Source organism: Octodon degus, unplaced genomic scaffold (genome assembly GCF_000260255.1).
Source record: "Octodon degus isolate 3935 unplaced genomic scaffold, OctDeg1.0 scaffold00062, whole genome shotgun sequence".
Classification (NCBI taxonomy): domain Eukaryota; kingdom Metazoa; phylum Chordata; class Mammalia; order Rodentia; family Octodontidae; genus Octodon; species Octodon degus.
The window spans coordinates 12,721,452-12,739,049 of NW_004524638.1; the positions used below are offsets into that span (position 1 = coordinate 12,721,452).

General features: G+C 49.7%; 1 protein-coding gene across 1 annotated transcript in view; it reads left to right on the top strand.

Annotated features, from left to right (window-relative positions):
- The window catches only part of LOC111817578, a 139,262-nt gene that overhangs the window by 76,642 nt on the left and 45,022 nt on the right, over window positions 1-17,598 (top strand). The window contains exon 2 of the mRNA XM_023718820.1: window positions 7,825-11,058. Coding sequence (XP_023574588.1) covers window positions 7,825-11,058 — 3,234 coding nt within the window. The remainder of the gene's footprint in view (window positions 1-7,824; window positions 11,059-17,598) is intronic.

Sequence of the window (17,598 nt, forward strand, 5' to 3'; positions counted from 1 at the left end):
CTGGCATGTGGTGCTGGGGGATTGAACCGCGGTCCCTGTGCTTTGCTAAGCTTGTTCTAAGTAGGTGCTTTAGACCACTGAGCCATCTCACCAGCCCAAAACTCTTTTTTCTTTTTCTTTTTTTGGCGGAACCAGGGATTGAACTCAGGCCCTTGCGCTTGCCAGGGAAGCGCTTATTCCACTGAGCCATCTCCCCAGCCCCCATAATTCATTCTTGAAACATGCTTATAATCCAAAGCACTTGTGTATCAAGTGAATTTTCCCATAAGAAATAATGCAAATTCAGATGATTGGTTTCACAACCCAAAAATATCCATATAAAAATGATCATAATGGTGTAATATAATGCAAAATATAAAGAAAATATGTAAAGTAACCTGCAAGTAGAGGTCAACTTGAAAACCTTAATGGCTGATGGGACGGAGATGAGACAGGAGGGTCATCATGCAGGGTGACTCTCACCGTCTCTAGTGGAATCATTGCCAGCTACTGGCTTAATGGAATCTTCTCCGGCATCCTGAAGGAGGACCCTGTCTAATGACACTTTATTTTGCTTCTTTTTGAGGATTTCACAGAAATATGACATGGCATTGTTTCTAAACAAATTCATCAGGGCTGGCCAGATAGCTCAGCAGACTAAAGCACCTGCTTAGTCAGAGTGCAGTATCTGGGGTTCGATCCCTGGCGAGCAGTACCAGCCCCACCCCTGGGGCTCGCTGAGATGGCGATTGAGACTGGGTGTGGTGGTGTGTGCCTGAAATCCCAGTGCTTGGGAGGCTGTAAACAGGAGGATCACTATGAGTCTGATCTACACAGTGAGATCCTATAGATCCTGCAGACCCTGTCCCAAATACATTAAAAAAAACCAAAAAAACAAAACAAAACAAAACAAAAAAAACAGATTCATCACTTGTGCTTCTACAGGCTTATTCAGGGATTCTACAAAAGTTTGCACTGTTCCCCACATTTTACAGTTTCCTAATCCTATCTGCAGTGAGGGATTCCTCTGCCTTTTTCTCCCCCTCTGCCAGTGAGATCTCCTCCAGAACCTCTTGCTGTGGGGAGATCAGCTGGGTCCACAGGGAAGCAGGCACATGCCACTGGCTCGGCTGTGGCTGCATCACGGTTGGTGGCACATGGTGCTGGTTTTGCAAGTCAGCGCCCATTGATCAACTAAAACATATCAGAAATATTTGCTTGTCAAGTGGAGCACTCACAGAATAAGTTACTAATAATCCAGGGTTTGACTCATGTGAAAAGCTGCTTAGGGGCTGGGAAGCTAGCTCAGCAGCATAAGCACCTGCCTGGCAAGCGCAAGGTCCTGAGTTTGATCCCCAGGACAGAAAGAAAGAAAGAAAGAAAGAAAGAAAGAAAGAAAGAAAGAAAGAAAGAAAGGAAAGAAAGAAAGCAAGCAAGCCAGGCTGGCTGTTCAACATCATCTGTCACTGGGGAAACGTAAGCTCAGAACACGGGGAGAGAGATACTGCTTCACATGACTGGCAGCGTTGCAGCGGGCAAGACTGGCCCCACCAGGTGCTGCCGATGGCGTGGAGGGGCTGGACTCACACAGCCGATGGAGCCCAGGAGTGGAGAACCACGCACAGTTTCCTAAGAAGGTGGGCTCCTACCGTAGGATGCCGTCACTCCACTCCTCAGAGTTTACACAAGAGAAACAAAAATGTACATCCAGAGAAAGACTTGTGTGCAAATGTTCACTGTAGTCACATTTGGAAATCCAAAAACTGGATTGCCCACCAGATGCCCACCCCCAGATGCCTGGATCAGTTGCTAATAAAGGGAATGGATTCCTGATCCATGTGACAGCAAAAATCAATCTCAAAATGATCGTGTACACTGAAAAAGACCAGACAGAAATTACATACATATGGTTCCATTTATGTGAAATTCTAAAACATGCAAATTAATGTATAGTAGTAGAAGCAGATTAAGATTGCTCCAGGCTAGGGCTGGCAAGATAGCTCAATGGATTAAACATCTGCTTAGGCAAGCACAGAGATCTGGGGTCCATCCCTGGTACCACATACTATGTTGGCCCTGCCCCCAGGGCACGCTGAGCTGGCCACAGAGTCTGGGATTAGTGGCACCTGCCTGTAATCCCAGCAATGGGGAGGCTGGAAACAAGAGGATCACCAGAAATTCGAGCTGTGTAGTGAGACTCTGCATCAAATATATTAAAAAAAAATGAATAGGGGAAGGGAGGAAAGGATTAAGAGCCTTCGTAGGGTTTGGCACTGCAAAGGGTATCCAGTGTTGGACTGACTGAGGAAAAGAGTGGAATCTCTGACACTAGAACCAGGCTGTACAAGGGTTCCAGAAAGTTCCCAACAAGAACATTTTCAAATAAACCTAGAGATGAAGTATAACAGTCCTTTAGGCAGCTGCTTAAACAAAGTGTAGCTGAGTTGTCCTCACATCCTACGGGGAGGGGGGGGGGTCCAAGTGCATAAGGAGCCGCAAGGTGTGGACGGAAACCCCAGCATGTCAGTGACTGCTCTGAGAGCTCACAGGCCAGACTGTGAGTGACTGAGGACTGAGCTGAGCACACCCAGCTGTGTGGTTGTGGAAACCACATCTAGTGAAAATAGAAGAAGAAATAGAAAGATTGATAGTAAAAGAATGAGAAATAGGGCATGCTAACAGCCCAGAAGAAAATGGGCATGTGTAGATTAGCATAAGAGGAGATGGCACTCAGCTTTTATGAGGGATGATAATGTGGAACATTTCATGTTAGTCCAATAACAGCACCTTCCTGAGAAGATACTGCAATGCTAGACTCATGCATGGACTTCTAACATAGCACTGGAATATGTGCATCAAAGATGGCAGACCTAAAGGAGGATGTGGACGAATCCTCTCCTGCAGTGGGCGTGTCAGCACTCTTAGCAGTGTAAGGAAAACCCGAGGACTGAAATACGATCCACAAGGGGTTCGTGGGTTAGCCCAGTTGTTTAAAGTGCCTGCTTGGGCAAACTGTCAGGTGCAGGGACCGCGGTTTGATCTCCGGCTCCACCTGCTGCAGTAGACCTGCCCTTCTAAATATAATCAACAAACTCAAAGTAATGAATATGTATTTAACAATGCAGTGAACTATTTTTTAATAATTTTTTAAAATTATTTATTTATTTTTTTTTATTTATTTGGTCGAGGGTCTCACTATGCAACTCAGACTCATAGCGATCCTCCTATCTCAGCCTCCCCAGCACTGGGATTACAGGTGTGCACCACCACGCCCAGTCTTAGTGGCTGGCATGGCATGCTATACTGGGGATCGAACCTGGATCCTTGCACTTGCCAGGCGGACACTAGACTGCTGAGCTATCTCCCCAGCCATGCCGTGAACTATTACAGAATGCACATTCTTGTCAAACACCAAGGACCACTTATGGTGGGACCTTCTAGTATTCAGTAAAGCCTGCTTCACCCAACTTTAAAAGGTCATATCATACAGAACACATTCTCTAATCACAGTGTGATGAAATAGAAATCAGAAACAAACCAAAAAAAAGATACCTACAGCTCCTAATAAAAAGTCAAGGAGAAAATCATAAGAATTAGAGAAAAAATATAAGTGCCAACACTATGAAATACCACATAATAAAGCTACTATGCTCTGTACTGGGGTGTGAGGAGCTCGTGGGGTGAGGCGGGGAGCTCGTGGGGCTCTGCAGGAGGAGGCCCGCTGCCGGCAGTGGGGAGGAGCAGGTACTGGCCAGGGGCGGGCGCAGGCGGCCGCTCGTCCCTGAAGTTCGCATCTGTCATGGCCTGTGTGTCATCAGTCCACTCCTTCGTGGGGCCATGAGCTGTAGATGTGTGTTTCACACAGAAGAGCCAGATACTCGTGGGGGGGACTCAGATCCTTACAGCCAAGGAAGAGTTGGGAGGGCCCTGCCTGGCCTGGGACAGAACGGTTTCTTGGGTAGAAATGTTTGGAGACGATCCACTCCCAGCCTTACTACAAAAAGAGAAAAAACTTCTAAGGCTTGGCAGAAAGTCTACTTTTGCTTCTAGATTACATAGGTGTATGCAGAGAACTATTGAAGGGAATCCAACTAGGAAGGTAGCACAGTCACCCCTCAGTGCTGTGAGCGACCGCCCTTGGAACCCGGACAGCCCCAGCACTATACTCCAGGTCTCCGCTATAGAGTGCAGAGCCTTTGACCATGACCTATGCATGGCTTCCCATGGCCTCGCGGTCACGTGGCGGTTGCCTGTGGTGCCCAACACAACGTAAGTAAGAGCCACACTGTATTGTGTGTGGAGCGTGATAACAAGAAAAAAGGCTGTTCATGATCACTTCAGACGTACTTGTAAAAAATGCTTTTCATCTGTGTTTGGTTGCACCTGGGGATATAGAGGGCTAACTGAGTTCGTAAGGTTAGAATCTGATATTCAACCAAATTAAGTGTTTTAAATTCCTCATTATTTTTCAGTATTTGCACACTCCAGAAACAGTGAGCCTGCTCTTCTGGTGGTCTGGGATAGAGTGTACCAGTCTTATAATCTCAGGAGTTATTTTAGCTGCCCCCACTCCTCATGGCTTTCATCCTCACTGGGACAGAGCCAGGTATCTGCCAAAACACCTGGAACTCAGCCTGCCCCCATGGCAAGCCAGCCCAAGGCGACCCCTCAGCGCAGCCTCCCACCGCCGCCAGTGGTGCTTTGGATGTGATGCTGAGCTGGCCTGCAGGAGAACATTCCAGTACTTTGGTTGTCACTGGGCTCACTGGTGGTCACCTGGAACTTGGGATTCCCCCTGGTCAGCAGCACAGGAGTGTGGGTGTCCCCAGGCACCAACTGGTAACATCAGCCAAGCAGTATTGGGAGGGTCACCTCCTGGGAGGTCAGTTCCCCAGTGTGGTGACCATGCTGTTGAGATGGGGGCCCAAGAGCTCCTGAGGACAGGAACCGTGTGGCGGGAGCACTCCGCGGTCTTGGCTCCCTCCCTGTGACACTCAGACCCGCTGTTGCAGCCTTCTGTGTGTCCAGGCGAACTTCAGCCATGTCTCCAGCACGGGAGGGTGGGAGTGGATGCCAGCTGCTAGCTCGGCTACGCAATTGGGGCTCCTGGCCCCGTGGAGCAGCGGGGTCAAGGGTGTGTCCTGAACTCCAGGCAAAGCCTGGCTTCCTCTCTTCTCTTGGACAGCACATAATGACCGCCACACAGGCCTCCTTTTCTCGTATTTTTAATGTTCCTTTCTGATTCCTAACCTTTTATGCTTTGCAACCTATTTGAAGATAGTCATCCTATTATCTCTGCATTTCCACCTGTTCCATAATAAACCTCATGCAGCAGGAGCTTCGACATAGGAAGCCCTTCCGAGAGCTCACTGAATTCTTGGAGTTTATATTTGCAATGCCATGGACAAGTTATTGGAATTCTAATAAGTTAATTCCAATCTACCACTTCCAGTGAAACCATTGCGAGAATAAAGACACTAGGGAATATTTGTAGTTGTGAGGAGCCGAGGGGTCCTGAGTCCAGGCAGAACAGTGGCTTACTGGAACAAGGGGCCTGACTCAGCACTGGACTCTGCTTCTATTAATTTGTGACAAGGGCAGAGGCTTGCAGATGTGTGGCTGAGAGAAAGGCGTGAAGTATGTGTGTTCTGTCAGCTGGGCTGGGCAGGAGGCCTGAACTCACTGCTGCAGCGTGCAGAGGGAGATGCAGAAAGAGCAGTCTGCATGTCTCAGATTAGAATAGTGTCTAGTGTTTTGAGGTCAGTGCTGCAGTTTTTATATGTAACCATCATGCCCTGAGATGACACGGCTTCTCACTCCAAGCTCAGTCTGGGCCAACAGCATGGTGTTGTTTGGCCTAGCACGCACAGCGCTTGCTACTTGGGAGCTACAACCAGCACTCACTGACCTGTACCCCTGCTTTACAGGCTACACCTCAGCTCCGTGGCTAGCCGTGTGGCGCTTAAAGCCAGTTGAGGGGACAAGGAAATGTCCTAGCCTGCTCTGTACAAATCACACAGAGGGGTAGGGAGGTAGGGCCAAATACTCTTCTTTCAAGGAGAGCCATCCAAGTGGTCCTCCATACTTTGATACTTATTTTCCTTAATTACGGAAGATCGAAAGCAATTTTACTCTGAAAAATTTCTATGCCAGTCCTGGGAAGCCATGCTTGGGAAGGCACAAAATTAGTGAGATGGAGCCTTGGCTAGAAGCGGGGTTGAGTATCTACCCACCCACTCCTGGCCCAGGGGAGCTTGGGCGCTTGATAATTGGGCGTGGGGTGCAGCATGACCTCACAGTTGGAGTCATTGTATGTACTGAGACCTGCTGCAGCCATCACGCTGGAGGCTAAAAAGCCTGAAAGCACGCAGATTCTGTCCGTGTGAAACTCCAGAACAGGCGGATCTGGACCATCCAGAGCTCAGTCACTGACTACACAAAAGAAAAAGGAGGTGGGGATTGGCTGGGAGGGACAAGAACCTTTTCGGGAACTGAAATAGACCTCTTATGCAAGTGGGAGTACACAGGCATCTACATTTGTCAAAATACAGATCTGTACAAGCACAAAAATTCCTATCTTAATAAGCAGATTCAGAACTGTACAGTGCAGGAAGGCAATTCTGCCAGTACTTTCAAGTTCCCTTGTTTTCTTTTTCTCATTCCAAAATGTGTTTGCAATCCCATTAATTCTTGATTTTTTTTTCCAGAAAAACCAAACTTAGAAAAGCAGGCCTTGAACTCAGGGCAGTAGTCTTGCCTCATCTTCCCAAGTTCTGCCATTACCAGAACAGCCCGTGTCCCTGCTTGCAGCCATCACGCTGGAGGCTAAAAAGCAGTTCTAGGGCCAGCCAAGTAGTTCAGCAGATTAAAGCGCCTGCAAGCAGGGACACGGGCTGGGGGTTCGAGCCCCAAGCCTGCCGTGCCAGTTCTGCCCCTGGGACACACTGAGTTGGCAATTGAGACTGGGTGTGGTGGCTCATGCCTGTAACCCCAGCTCCTGGGAGGCAGTAAAGAGGCGGATCACTACAAGTCTGATCTAGTAGTGAGACCCTGAACACCCTCGAGACCCTTCCCTAAAATACAAAAATAAAAGAAAATAGTTCTAAATTCAGGAGTATTGACTGGAAGCCAGTTGGCTATACAAGCACAAGCAGAGGACCAATATGAATAATTTGTTTCTCTTGCTGGAAACATTGGGCTGAGAAGGGATGTTTATCATTCATTGTGACTCAGATAACACATTTACACTGTTGAAATTCTCATGCTCATTTGGCTTGTTCCAATATTTTAAAAATAGGGTTGTTTTCACTATGTGATACACTCTTTCCTTGTTTCTTTCCCATTAATGAAAGGTAGCTCTGCCGCTCCTGGTGATGATGCACCCTGTTCTGGTAATGGCAGAACTTGGGAAGATGAGGCAAGACTACTGCCCTGAGTTCAAGGCCTGCTGAGCTATGCTACATAGTGAGACTTTGTCTCAAAATAAATAAATAAACAAATAAATCGGTGGGGAGATGGCTTAGTGGCATAAGCACCTGCCTGCCAAGGGCAAGGTCCTGAGTTCCAATCCCGGATCCCCAGGCATGCCCTGTTGGCCCCAAAACTGAGTGTGGTGGCGCATGCCTGTAATCCCAGTGCTGGGGAAGCTAGATAGGAGGATCACTACGAGTCTGAGCTGCACAGCAAGACCCTATATCAAAATAAATACATAAATAAGTGGTAGCTCTTCATCTTTACCTCCCTCCCCTGAGGGAAGGTGGGGGCCGAGCCTCTCTCTCTGAGCCTTCTCCTCTGAGCACAGGCTGCTGATTTCAGGGCTCACCTCTGACTTTTCTATCTTTTCAGATTCCAGAGACAGCCACGCCCCTGCCAGGTGAAGGTGCCTCAGAAGACAACCTGATTCCCTCTTCCCCTGCAGACCCAGAGGAGCACGGATGGAGCCTGGAAACAGACCACGATGACTTGGAGACCCTGTCCCACCACAGTGAAAGTCAATCAGACACAAAAAACGACCTCTTTGACACTGCGTCTGACACAGGGTCCCTGGCCAGTGACATCACTGGAGCAGGCTGCTGCCCTCCAAGAGATTCCTCCATAGATGGAGAAGCAAGTTGGGGTTGGCCTAGTGTTCCCACAGATAGACCATCCCAGGACCCACATTTGCCCTGTGTCCCTGGACTTGATTCGGAGAAAGATCAAAATTTGTCCCTTCGCTTTGAGGAAGAGTCTCACAAAAATGAGGTGTACACCTTTGCTGCAGTTGCTGGGGACTGTGTGACCAGGCAGGAGCCAGGCTGTGTGCTAGCTGGGTGCTCCTCAGAGAGTACCTCTGGCAGGCATAGTCCCCAAACTGAGAAGAGGGTGACTGTTGGAGACCTCAGGGGACTTCGTGTGGCTTCTCTTCAGAAGTCCAGGTCTGAGAGCTATCTGCACATTCCCGTGGCCTGGCCCTTCCTCCTCCACTGCTGTGAACTAAGTCAGAGCTGGCTGAATGCCCACAACCAGGCCAGGCCACCAAGGCAACCTTGCACAGGCTGGCTGGACCACACAGACCCCTTGCAGACCAGAACCAAGGCAGGAAGCAGCCCAGTCCCTGAAGTGGACGCAGACTCACTCTGGGCGCAGAGCTGCTTGGGGGCCTCTTGCCAGCCTCCTCTGGGTGTCTCTTGCCTTTTACTTGCCAGACATCACCACAGCACCCCAGAAGATATTGGTGATCCTCGCAGGGCGTCCCCAGGGCATTACTGCCAAGACAGGAGGACACAGACCAGGGCCCGCTCTAAGAACTGTGCAGAGTTTGGGACTCTGTTAAAGGAAAGGACAGAAACTGAAAAACACTCGCAAGCACAGAGCACACTTTCCCCAGCACCCACCCCGCTGTTCCATTTGCTCTGTGCTTCGCAAAGCAGGTCGCCTTCACAGGCTCAGTACAGATCCAGTGGGTGTAGCTCAAGAAGGGCTTCTCAGGAAAACCGGCCCAGACAGGATTCTAGAACATGCCCAGCTGTTTCATGCCTGACTTCAGACCTGGCGAGGGTGGGAAGTCCAGGGGCAGTGCCCAGGCCTGCTGAGCACAGGCCGGAACACAGCCCAGGAAGCAGGCCCCCTGAGCCCCAGGGTGCGGGCCCGACCCTGTCCCCTGCTGACGCTAGCAGTGAACAAAGTCTCCTGCAGGAAGCTGCTGTGGAGTCAGGAAGCCACACCAGTAATTACACAGTAAAGCCTGCGCCAGGTGCGAGAGGCAAGCCGCACACGAGGGCCGACTTCCCAGGTCACTGTGATGGTGGTGGGGCCCAGGTATGGAGCAGAAATGGGCCAGGCTGCCAGGAAGTGGGTGACGGCGCAGATGTCCCAGAGACTAACCCTGCATTCAGGTCAGCAGACACTGTGAAGAAGGCTGAAGAGGCCATGGTGCTAGACCTCGGGTGCAGGAACAATGCTGAGCAGGATCCTTCCGAATTCCCAGCAACCGCTGAGTCTCACTGCACCCCTGGGGAGGAGGCATGTGGGAAAGAGCCTGGGGACGGTCCCGGGCCGTGCAGCACAGGCCTGCGGCTGGAGCCCAAAGCAGGTGTGGCTCCCCGGGGCAGGCGCACGCTGCTCATTGGAGCCATGGAGCAGAAAGGCCTGCAGGTGGCCGGGAAGAGAGTGTGTGCACTTCTAGAGTCACAGACCAGTAGTTTTCCACAGGAAAACCCGGCGTCTCCCGGAAGCCCTGGCGCTGCCCCATGTCAGTTCCCCAGAGCCAGGAACACATCAGCTTGTGGAAGGGGTTCTGCGCCACCCTTAGGAGCTGCACTAGCAGAGGACAAGGGGGCTCTTCAGTTGGTGGCCCCGAGCACGGAGGCTGGGGGACTTCTGATTCCCCGAGCAGCTTCAGAGGCTCTGAACCCAGAGGAGCCCCCAGAAGAGGTGCGACCCGGGGAACGCCCCGTGCCCAGGTCCGAGGGCGCACAGCAGGCTGAGGGCCCGCACTCTTCTGGGAGTCCAGGCGGGACCTCAGGGCGCTGCACCACAGATTCTCTGATGCCTGGGGAGCTCCACGCAGCATGTCCCCGGGCCGCAGCAGGCTGGAATGGGACACCCCCGTGCGGGCACAGGAGCACTGCCCCCGGGACAGCACCTGAGGGTGCAAAGGAAGGGGCTGCTGGGCTCATGGAAGGTGGGCCGGTGGGGACACCAGGAGAGCTCGGAATCACAGCCCCATCCTCAGCAAGCTGCAGCGCCAGGAGACCCAAGGTGCCCGAGAGGACGCTGTGGGCCAGGCTGGCCTTGGCCCAGAAGACCTTCGCGAATCTCTTTGAGTTGAAGGCTGTAGAGAAAGAGGACTCCGCTGACAACTCGCAGGACTTGGTCAAGGCCGAGAAGAAGAGCAGGCTGCGCCAGAGCCCCTGGCGTGCACTTCGGAAAAACAAAGATGTGGGAGGCCCCCAACGGCCCTCATCTGTGAGTCCCCTTGGTCCCAGAGCAGCCACGAACAGGGGTGGCTGCGAGGAGTGTGCTGAGGAGGAGGAGAGTGGAATGCTCTGTGATCACTGGAGGCCACCGCACTGTCCTGCACCTCTGTCACCCAGCAGCTTGGTGTCTCCAGAACCCAGGAGGAAAAGTGAACCCACCATCAAATGCACAGCCCCCCAGGAAGGGGGTGGTTCCCTCCCTTGCAGCATCTTCCCTGAGAAGTCCTGGCTGCAGGCCCCCAACAGCCCCGGGACCCAGCAGGCAGGCATCTGCTGCCCTCTGCCCTGCACCTCCACCTGCTGCTTGGCCTGTGGACACCAAGGTATGCCCTGCAGACCACTGAGCCCCAAGCCCCACAGTCCCCGGTCTGCTGCTCAGCTGACCAATCTCAGCTACACAGGCAGGACTAGTGCCATCTCCATGGTCTCTCTGGGAAGCTACAGTGAAGCAGACAACTGTTTGGAGGGGTCAGGAAGGCCCAAGACTACCAAGGCCCGGGCAAGCCTCCTGCTCTCTCTGCAAACACTAAACCAGGACAACCAGAAGGCGGAGAGCAGAGGCAGCCAGTGCCACCGTGGACCAAGCACAGCGCCCTCACTCAGGGACATCCCAGGGTATAAGGTGAGTACACAGACCCTTTACTTTTTTTTTTTTTTTGGTCCCTTTACTTACCAGTACAGTAATCAAAGGGAAGCCTTTTTGGCTCTCAGGATGAAATTAGACAGCCAGGGAGATAGCTCAGTGGAATAAGTGCTTGCCTGGCAAGCATAAGGTCCTAAGTTTGATCCCTGGTACTGCAAAATAAATAAATAAATGAAAAAAAAGTCAAGGAGCCAAACTTATTTACCTTTAAAAAAATAAATAAATAAAGGGGGCCGGGGAGATAGCTCACTAGAATAAGTGCTTGCCTGTCAAGTGCAAGGGGCTGAGTTCAATCTCCAGTTCTGCCAAATAAATAAATAAATAAATAAATAAATAAATAAATAAATAAATAAATGAAATTGGAAACATTTAAATACTTAGAACACAACACAGAGGTGTTTCTTTTTAAAAAAATTGTCATGGTGGAAGACTAACTTTGAGAGGAATTTTCCTATGTAAGGGCAGAGGTGAAGTAGGAGGGGCTTGGCCACCCCCAGGGGTGCCACACCCCATCCTCACAGGACCAAACCAGAGGCTTAAAATTTGCCAGCCCGACAAGCAGGAACTGGTGTCCCACTCTTGTTCTCTGTTCTACTCCAGTCAAGCCATCTGAATTTCCTTTTCTATCGACTGCCTCTTCACAGCGCTCGTCCATCATCTGCTAGGTGGCTGGCATTGGCTACAGCAAGCTTGGTCCTTCTCCACCAGATCAGCTTTTTACAAAAGGAAATTCCTCTGTGCTTTCTTCTAGCCCTTTAATGGTTTTTCAGTTTGCTCTTAAGTCTGGTCCAGTTGGACTTATTTTGATATGTCTGAAATAGGAGTTGTTGGTACTTCCAAAATGTCCAGAAAGATGAAGTGAAGGCTCCTTTCCAGGACAAAGCAGCACAGTGCATGGTATGGGTGCGTTCCAGGAGCCTTCTCGGAGGTCTCCTGGCCCTCCAGAGGAGGAGACTGGCCTTGAGACAGTAAGGCTCCCTTTGCACTTTAGACAAAGCTGCAAGGGTGAGGTCCGCACCACAGATGGGGGGCCTAGCCATGCCAGCCTCCTGCACCCCTGCCTCAGGGCCTTCTGCTCCTGCACACCAGCAATGTGGGGCTACCTCCCACAGGCTACCTACTGCAGGCAGCTGAATTAAATTGAAATAGTATAGGCAGTCAGACAGGGCCAGGCCCTCAGGAGGAGCCAGTGCGCAAGACGAGACTCCTTGCAGCTGTGGGAGACACAGACACCCTGGTGTGGGCCAGACCTCAAGATGAAAGACCAAACAAATGCAGTCACATACTTTCCCAGGGATAGACTTCAGAGATTGAGATTCTAAGTAGGTTTCTATCACCTTGAGGAAAAAAAAGCCAGAGAGAGTCACTAACCCAATCCCCTACAGGAAGAGAGCCCTGTTCTGTGTTCATGCCTGCTTGCTACATGACTCGCTTCCCCAGTTGGTCCCGATCTAATCGTTTTACCTGAGCAACTTGTAATCAGGTTGGGAGTGTCCTTCTATATCATTTGGAAGGCCCACTAGGATGGGGGATGGCTTGAGTCCAGGAGCCTGGGCTACAGTGAGCTATGCCAATTAGATGTCCACCCTAAGCTCAGCATCAGTATGGTGACCTCCTGGGCATGGAGAACCCCCCAGTTGCAACAATACAGAGGAATGAAACTCCCAGCCTGAAATATTCTCTAAAACTGATGAATAAATTTTAGGAACAACGGAGGTCAAGAGCAGAATATATTTATTGAGAGGAAGAAAACTCCTGTCTGAGAGAGGGACAGAAGGGGACCCGAGTGAGTTGTGAAGGAACTGGCCTTTTCTAGGGACTTTTGTAGAGCAATACCATGAGGTGAGGTGGATCTAAGGTGGGAACCCCCAAGGTGGGTTTGAGGTGGAACTAAACTATGGTCTACTGATAAGACTACGAGCATAATTGCTCAAGTAAAATTGATTAAATTGGTATCAAATGGGGAAGCCAGTCATGTAGCAAGTGGGCATGAGTGTAGAACAGGGCCTTTCCTTGTAGGGGGTTGGGTTAGTGACTTTTTCTGGCTCTTTTTTTTGTTGTTGTTGTTAAGGTGCTGGAAACCTATTTGGAATGTCAATCTCTGCTGTTTATCCTTAGGGAGGTATGCATCTGGTTGATGTTTTGTCTTGGTCCTGGTGCACAACAGGAGTGCTGCTCCCTGCACAGTTGCAAGGTACCAGTCTTCCTCACAGGCTCCTTCAGAGGGGCTGGCCCTGGCTGGCTGCCTATAATGTTTCCATCCAACTCAGCTGCCTGCAATGTTCTTCTTGCAAACGTCAGCCACCCAGAGAGCTCCAGCTTCATACCTGCTGCGTCACAGCACACTCAGCAGGGAGGGCCCCACAGGTCCCTGCAGAGCTCCTCCATCTCTGTTAAGAAGGGTGGCCCTGGGCCAGGGGGCTAAAGAGGGGTCGTCCCAAGGATGCAGGAAGTAGCGGGCACTTCAATGCAGTTACTACCAGCTTGGAGTCACTGTGGCTTGTTCAACACAGTTTCTCATCTGTAAAGCGTTAAACAGTAAAAGTTTTTCATGTTTTCCTTTTGAATTACTTATTGGTTAATTGCAATTACTAAAGAAAAAAAGGCAAATAACACAGAGAAATGAAAGGGAACCCTTTTTAGGGCTGAGAGGAGGAGTACTGGTTTTATACTTAGCAGGAGGAAGTTTGAGGAAGTTGTGTATCTCTAAAAATAAATAAAGGCTGGGGAGATAGCTCAGTTGAAAAAGTGCTTGCCTGGCAAGAGCAAGGTTCTGAGTTCAATCCCTGGTACAGCAAAATTAATTAATTAATTAATTAATAATAAATAAATAACATAAAGTTCCACCTTACAGCACCAGTTACAATCCCCTCTTGCTTTAGTAACTGTTATGGTTTATGTCCAGATGTCCCCAAAGCCCCATCCAGTCATGGGCTGGGTTTCTAGAGTTCGTGACTGTTTGATGGTCAGTGCTGGGATTATGGCTGTGAGTGCTACAGCCTCCCTGGGGCGGCAGCCTGTGTATGGCGCAAGGGAGGGAGAGAGGCCTGCTTCTGCTGCACCTTCCCGTTAGCTCTTCGTTGCCTTCGCAACAGTTCAGGGCGGCAGAAGGCAGCAAGAGCAGTAAGAGCAGAATGGGGAGAAGCAAGCCCCTTTTCCTCCCGCATGGTGCACCAGCTCCCCACCCGCCCTCTCTGTGCCCTCCTCTTCCAAGCGCTCACACATTTACAGAATGACCATCCTGACTCCCTGCTGAGCCACTTGGTCAAGCTTCTAAGCTTCTCAGTTCCCAAGTGGACACTGTGTGTCACCCAGTACCCGGGGTCCCTGCTCTCAAGGCTGGGCGCAGCAGTGTTGCAGCTTAGTCGGCATGGTGACATCTTGCACCCGGGTAGCTGTTTCCTGGTTCACTAAGAGATCGCTGGCTAGAGAAGTTCTTGCACATACCGTCTCACCTCCTGACGGTAAACGCTGATGCAAGCTCATCTTGATTAAAGCTAATGGGAAGGGGAGATGGATCTACTTTCTAAGATGTCTCTTTAAGGTGTCCTGCATCTCTTGGGCCTCTCCTGATGATTCTGGTCTCTAAGCGCAAGGGAAATGTTAAAGAATGCCTAAGAATTCACTTGACTACAAAAAGCAACAGATTTCTGCACTCTGAAGGGATTGGTACTTGTAGTCAGATGAATTCTTAAGAGTTTCCCAGACCACTTTTAACCAACCAACAACTATGCAAAAAAAGAAAATTGAAACCTGTACACAAACTTCCCTTTTCTTAACTTGTGCCATAACATACAAACTTCTACTCTTTTTTTTTAAACATTTATTTATTGTGTGTGTGTGTGTGTGTGTGTGTGTGTGTGTGGCCAGCTCAGCCCACCAGGGGGCGGGGCTGGCTGGCATGTGGTGCTGGGGGATTGAACCGCGGTCCCTGTGCTTTCCCAAGCTTGTTCCAAGTAGGTGCTTTAGACCCCTGAGCCATCTCACCAGCCCCAAACTTCTACTCTTGTCAGTCCTTAACATCTACCTTTCTGGATTTTCATGAATTTCTATTTCACAAGGGTATTTTATACACACTGGTGCCAACATACAATAAAATACTTAGTATAAGCAAAAAAAAAAGAAAAAAAGAAGAAGAAGAAAGAAAGAAGAATGCTTAGTGCTTCAGGGCCTTCCTGAGTGACCCTGACCTTGAAAGAGGGCCCGTTATCACTCTGGACCCAGGACAGGGAACCTCCTAGAGGCAAGGCCCAAACTGCAACACACTTATAACGAAGTGCCAAGCTGCAGTTAAACCAGAATACTGAGGTTTTAGTTTAGAAAAAACAACTCAGACATTAACATCTTTTGCCTAAAAGAAAAACAATGTCCATGCCATAGTTCCCACCGCTGCTGTAGGCTCTGGGGAGCCCTTGCCTGGGAAAGAGCTCTAAACGAAAGGCCTGGCCACTTGGTGTGCCTTTTTCATTCTATAAGGAAAGGCTTTCACCCAGTTAGCAAAAGTAGCTCTCCAAACCAGCAAGTATTAGATTCCTCTACTTCTGGTTATACAAATGAAGTCAAGCTACGAGCCCTCTCCTGGGTGTTTTCCATGTTCTCGTACACCAGGAGGAACTATGGCTTTCCTGAAAGGGCTGTTCCTTCATCACGCTTCATGTTTTCATTTCTTGTTGGATTATTTGAGAAAGTCCTTTCCCTAGAAATAATTTTGGTGCCATGTGACGTCTTATGTGTAATAATCTTTTATTCACTGGCCACTGGAGGGAGCAACTGTCCATGACCAGATTGTAACCGGGCAGGAGGATAAGGCCTGTTCAGTTTCTTGCCTCATATATTGAGGTTGGGTCCCGCCTTAAAGATCCCTCCCAAATTAAGGGAGCATGGCTAAAGAGCCTGGGAGCTGCTTCTCTAGCTGTGGTCTTGCTAGTTGCCAGTCCCATGACACTTTTTCTACTCCCTTCTGATGTCCCGAACAATATATAACTGTGGCTTTGGATGGAAAATAGACAGATTCTAGGTCGTCAGTCTCCTTACAACACTCAGTGGGGGATCCACTGGCAGTTAAGTCTTTTCTCTCCTTTTATGTAGCAGCGTAGGAACACAGTACTGGAAAGGCATGGAGTGAGTCTGTTCAACTGGCAACTCTCTGACCCTTACGAACCTGTGATGCTCTTGGCTAGAGCTATGGTACAAGCTACATCACCTCAGCATTCATCTCAGAGGGGCGCGCTCCAGAGCGCCTTGTGTGGTCACCACAGCACATCCTGCCCATCTGGTTCTGTCTTCTATATATGAGTATCTGTCACAGAACCGTCAAGCCCGAGTCCAGGAGAAGCGTGTATGGTAGATCTCCCTGTTCACCATGGATAAGAGTTACGTGTTCACAGTCAAGTTCTTAAGTTTTTCTCCTTTTCTGGTAAGAAGGTGGTTGGGATTTTAGAAGGACATGTTTTCATAGGAGTATCTGAAAGAAGAACCCGATACCTGAAAAATCACTTGTTAGATAATCAGACTTCCCTTGGAGAGCAGTCCAGCCACAGTGGTGGGCGGGCGGTATGCAGTCAGGTATTTCCCAGGGTTAATTTGACAGCTTCTGCGTCCCAGAGAGCCATCAGCACCATGAGCTTATCTGTGGCAGGCTGTCCTTTAGCTACGGTGTCCAGCTCCCAGCTCGTACATCACACTGGTTGGTTGGTGGATTCTCAGTCTTGTGTTGAAGCCCCGTGGGCCTGCTCTGCCCTTCACAAATCCCTGGATGATGTTGTTCAGCCGGGGGTCTTAGGGCTGTGAAATCTAGAAGTTTCTGTTTAAGTTTTTGAAATGTGTTTTGTGAGTTAGGCTCCCAGGTCAAAATGTGGGGTAGCAGCCCTTTGAATCTCTTTTACTGAATGGTAAAGATATCATGCATTTTCACCATACCCTGGGATCCAGGGTAGCAGAATTCAGTAATCCCTAAAACTCCTCTCAATTGTCTTAAAGGTTTTGGCAGTTGAAAAGAAAATATTGGTTTAATTCTTTCTTTTCCTAGCCTTCGAATTCCTTCAAACATGATTGAACTCAGACATTTTACACCAGGGCTACAAAGCTGTGCCTGGGACTAGATGTTATGGCCTCAGTCTGCAAGAAAGTAGAGTAGACCCTGTGTGTGTGCCTGGGGTGAAAACTTCTTCAGAAAGAGCACATGATAAAATATCATCTGCATATTGTAACACTTCAACTTGAGGATACTCAAAATCAGAAAAACCATGAAAGTAGGGCTGGTGAGATAGCTCAGCAGTCTAAAGTGCCTGCTTAGGCTAACTTAGACAAGTTCAGGGACCGTGGTTTGATGCCAGGCACCACACGCTACATCATCCCCGCCCCCAGGGTAGGCTGAGCCAGCCACAGAAGAAGAAGGAGGAGGAGGAGGAGGAGGAGGAGGAGGAGGAAGAAGAGGAAGAGGAAGAGGAAGAGGAAGAAGAAGAAGAAGAAGAAGAAGAAGAAGAAGAAGAAGAAGAAGAAGAAGAAGAAGAAGAAGAA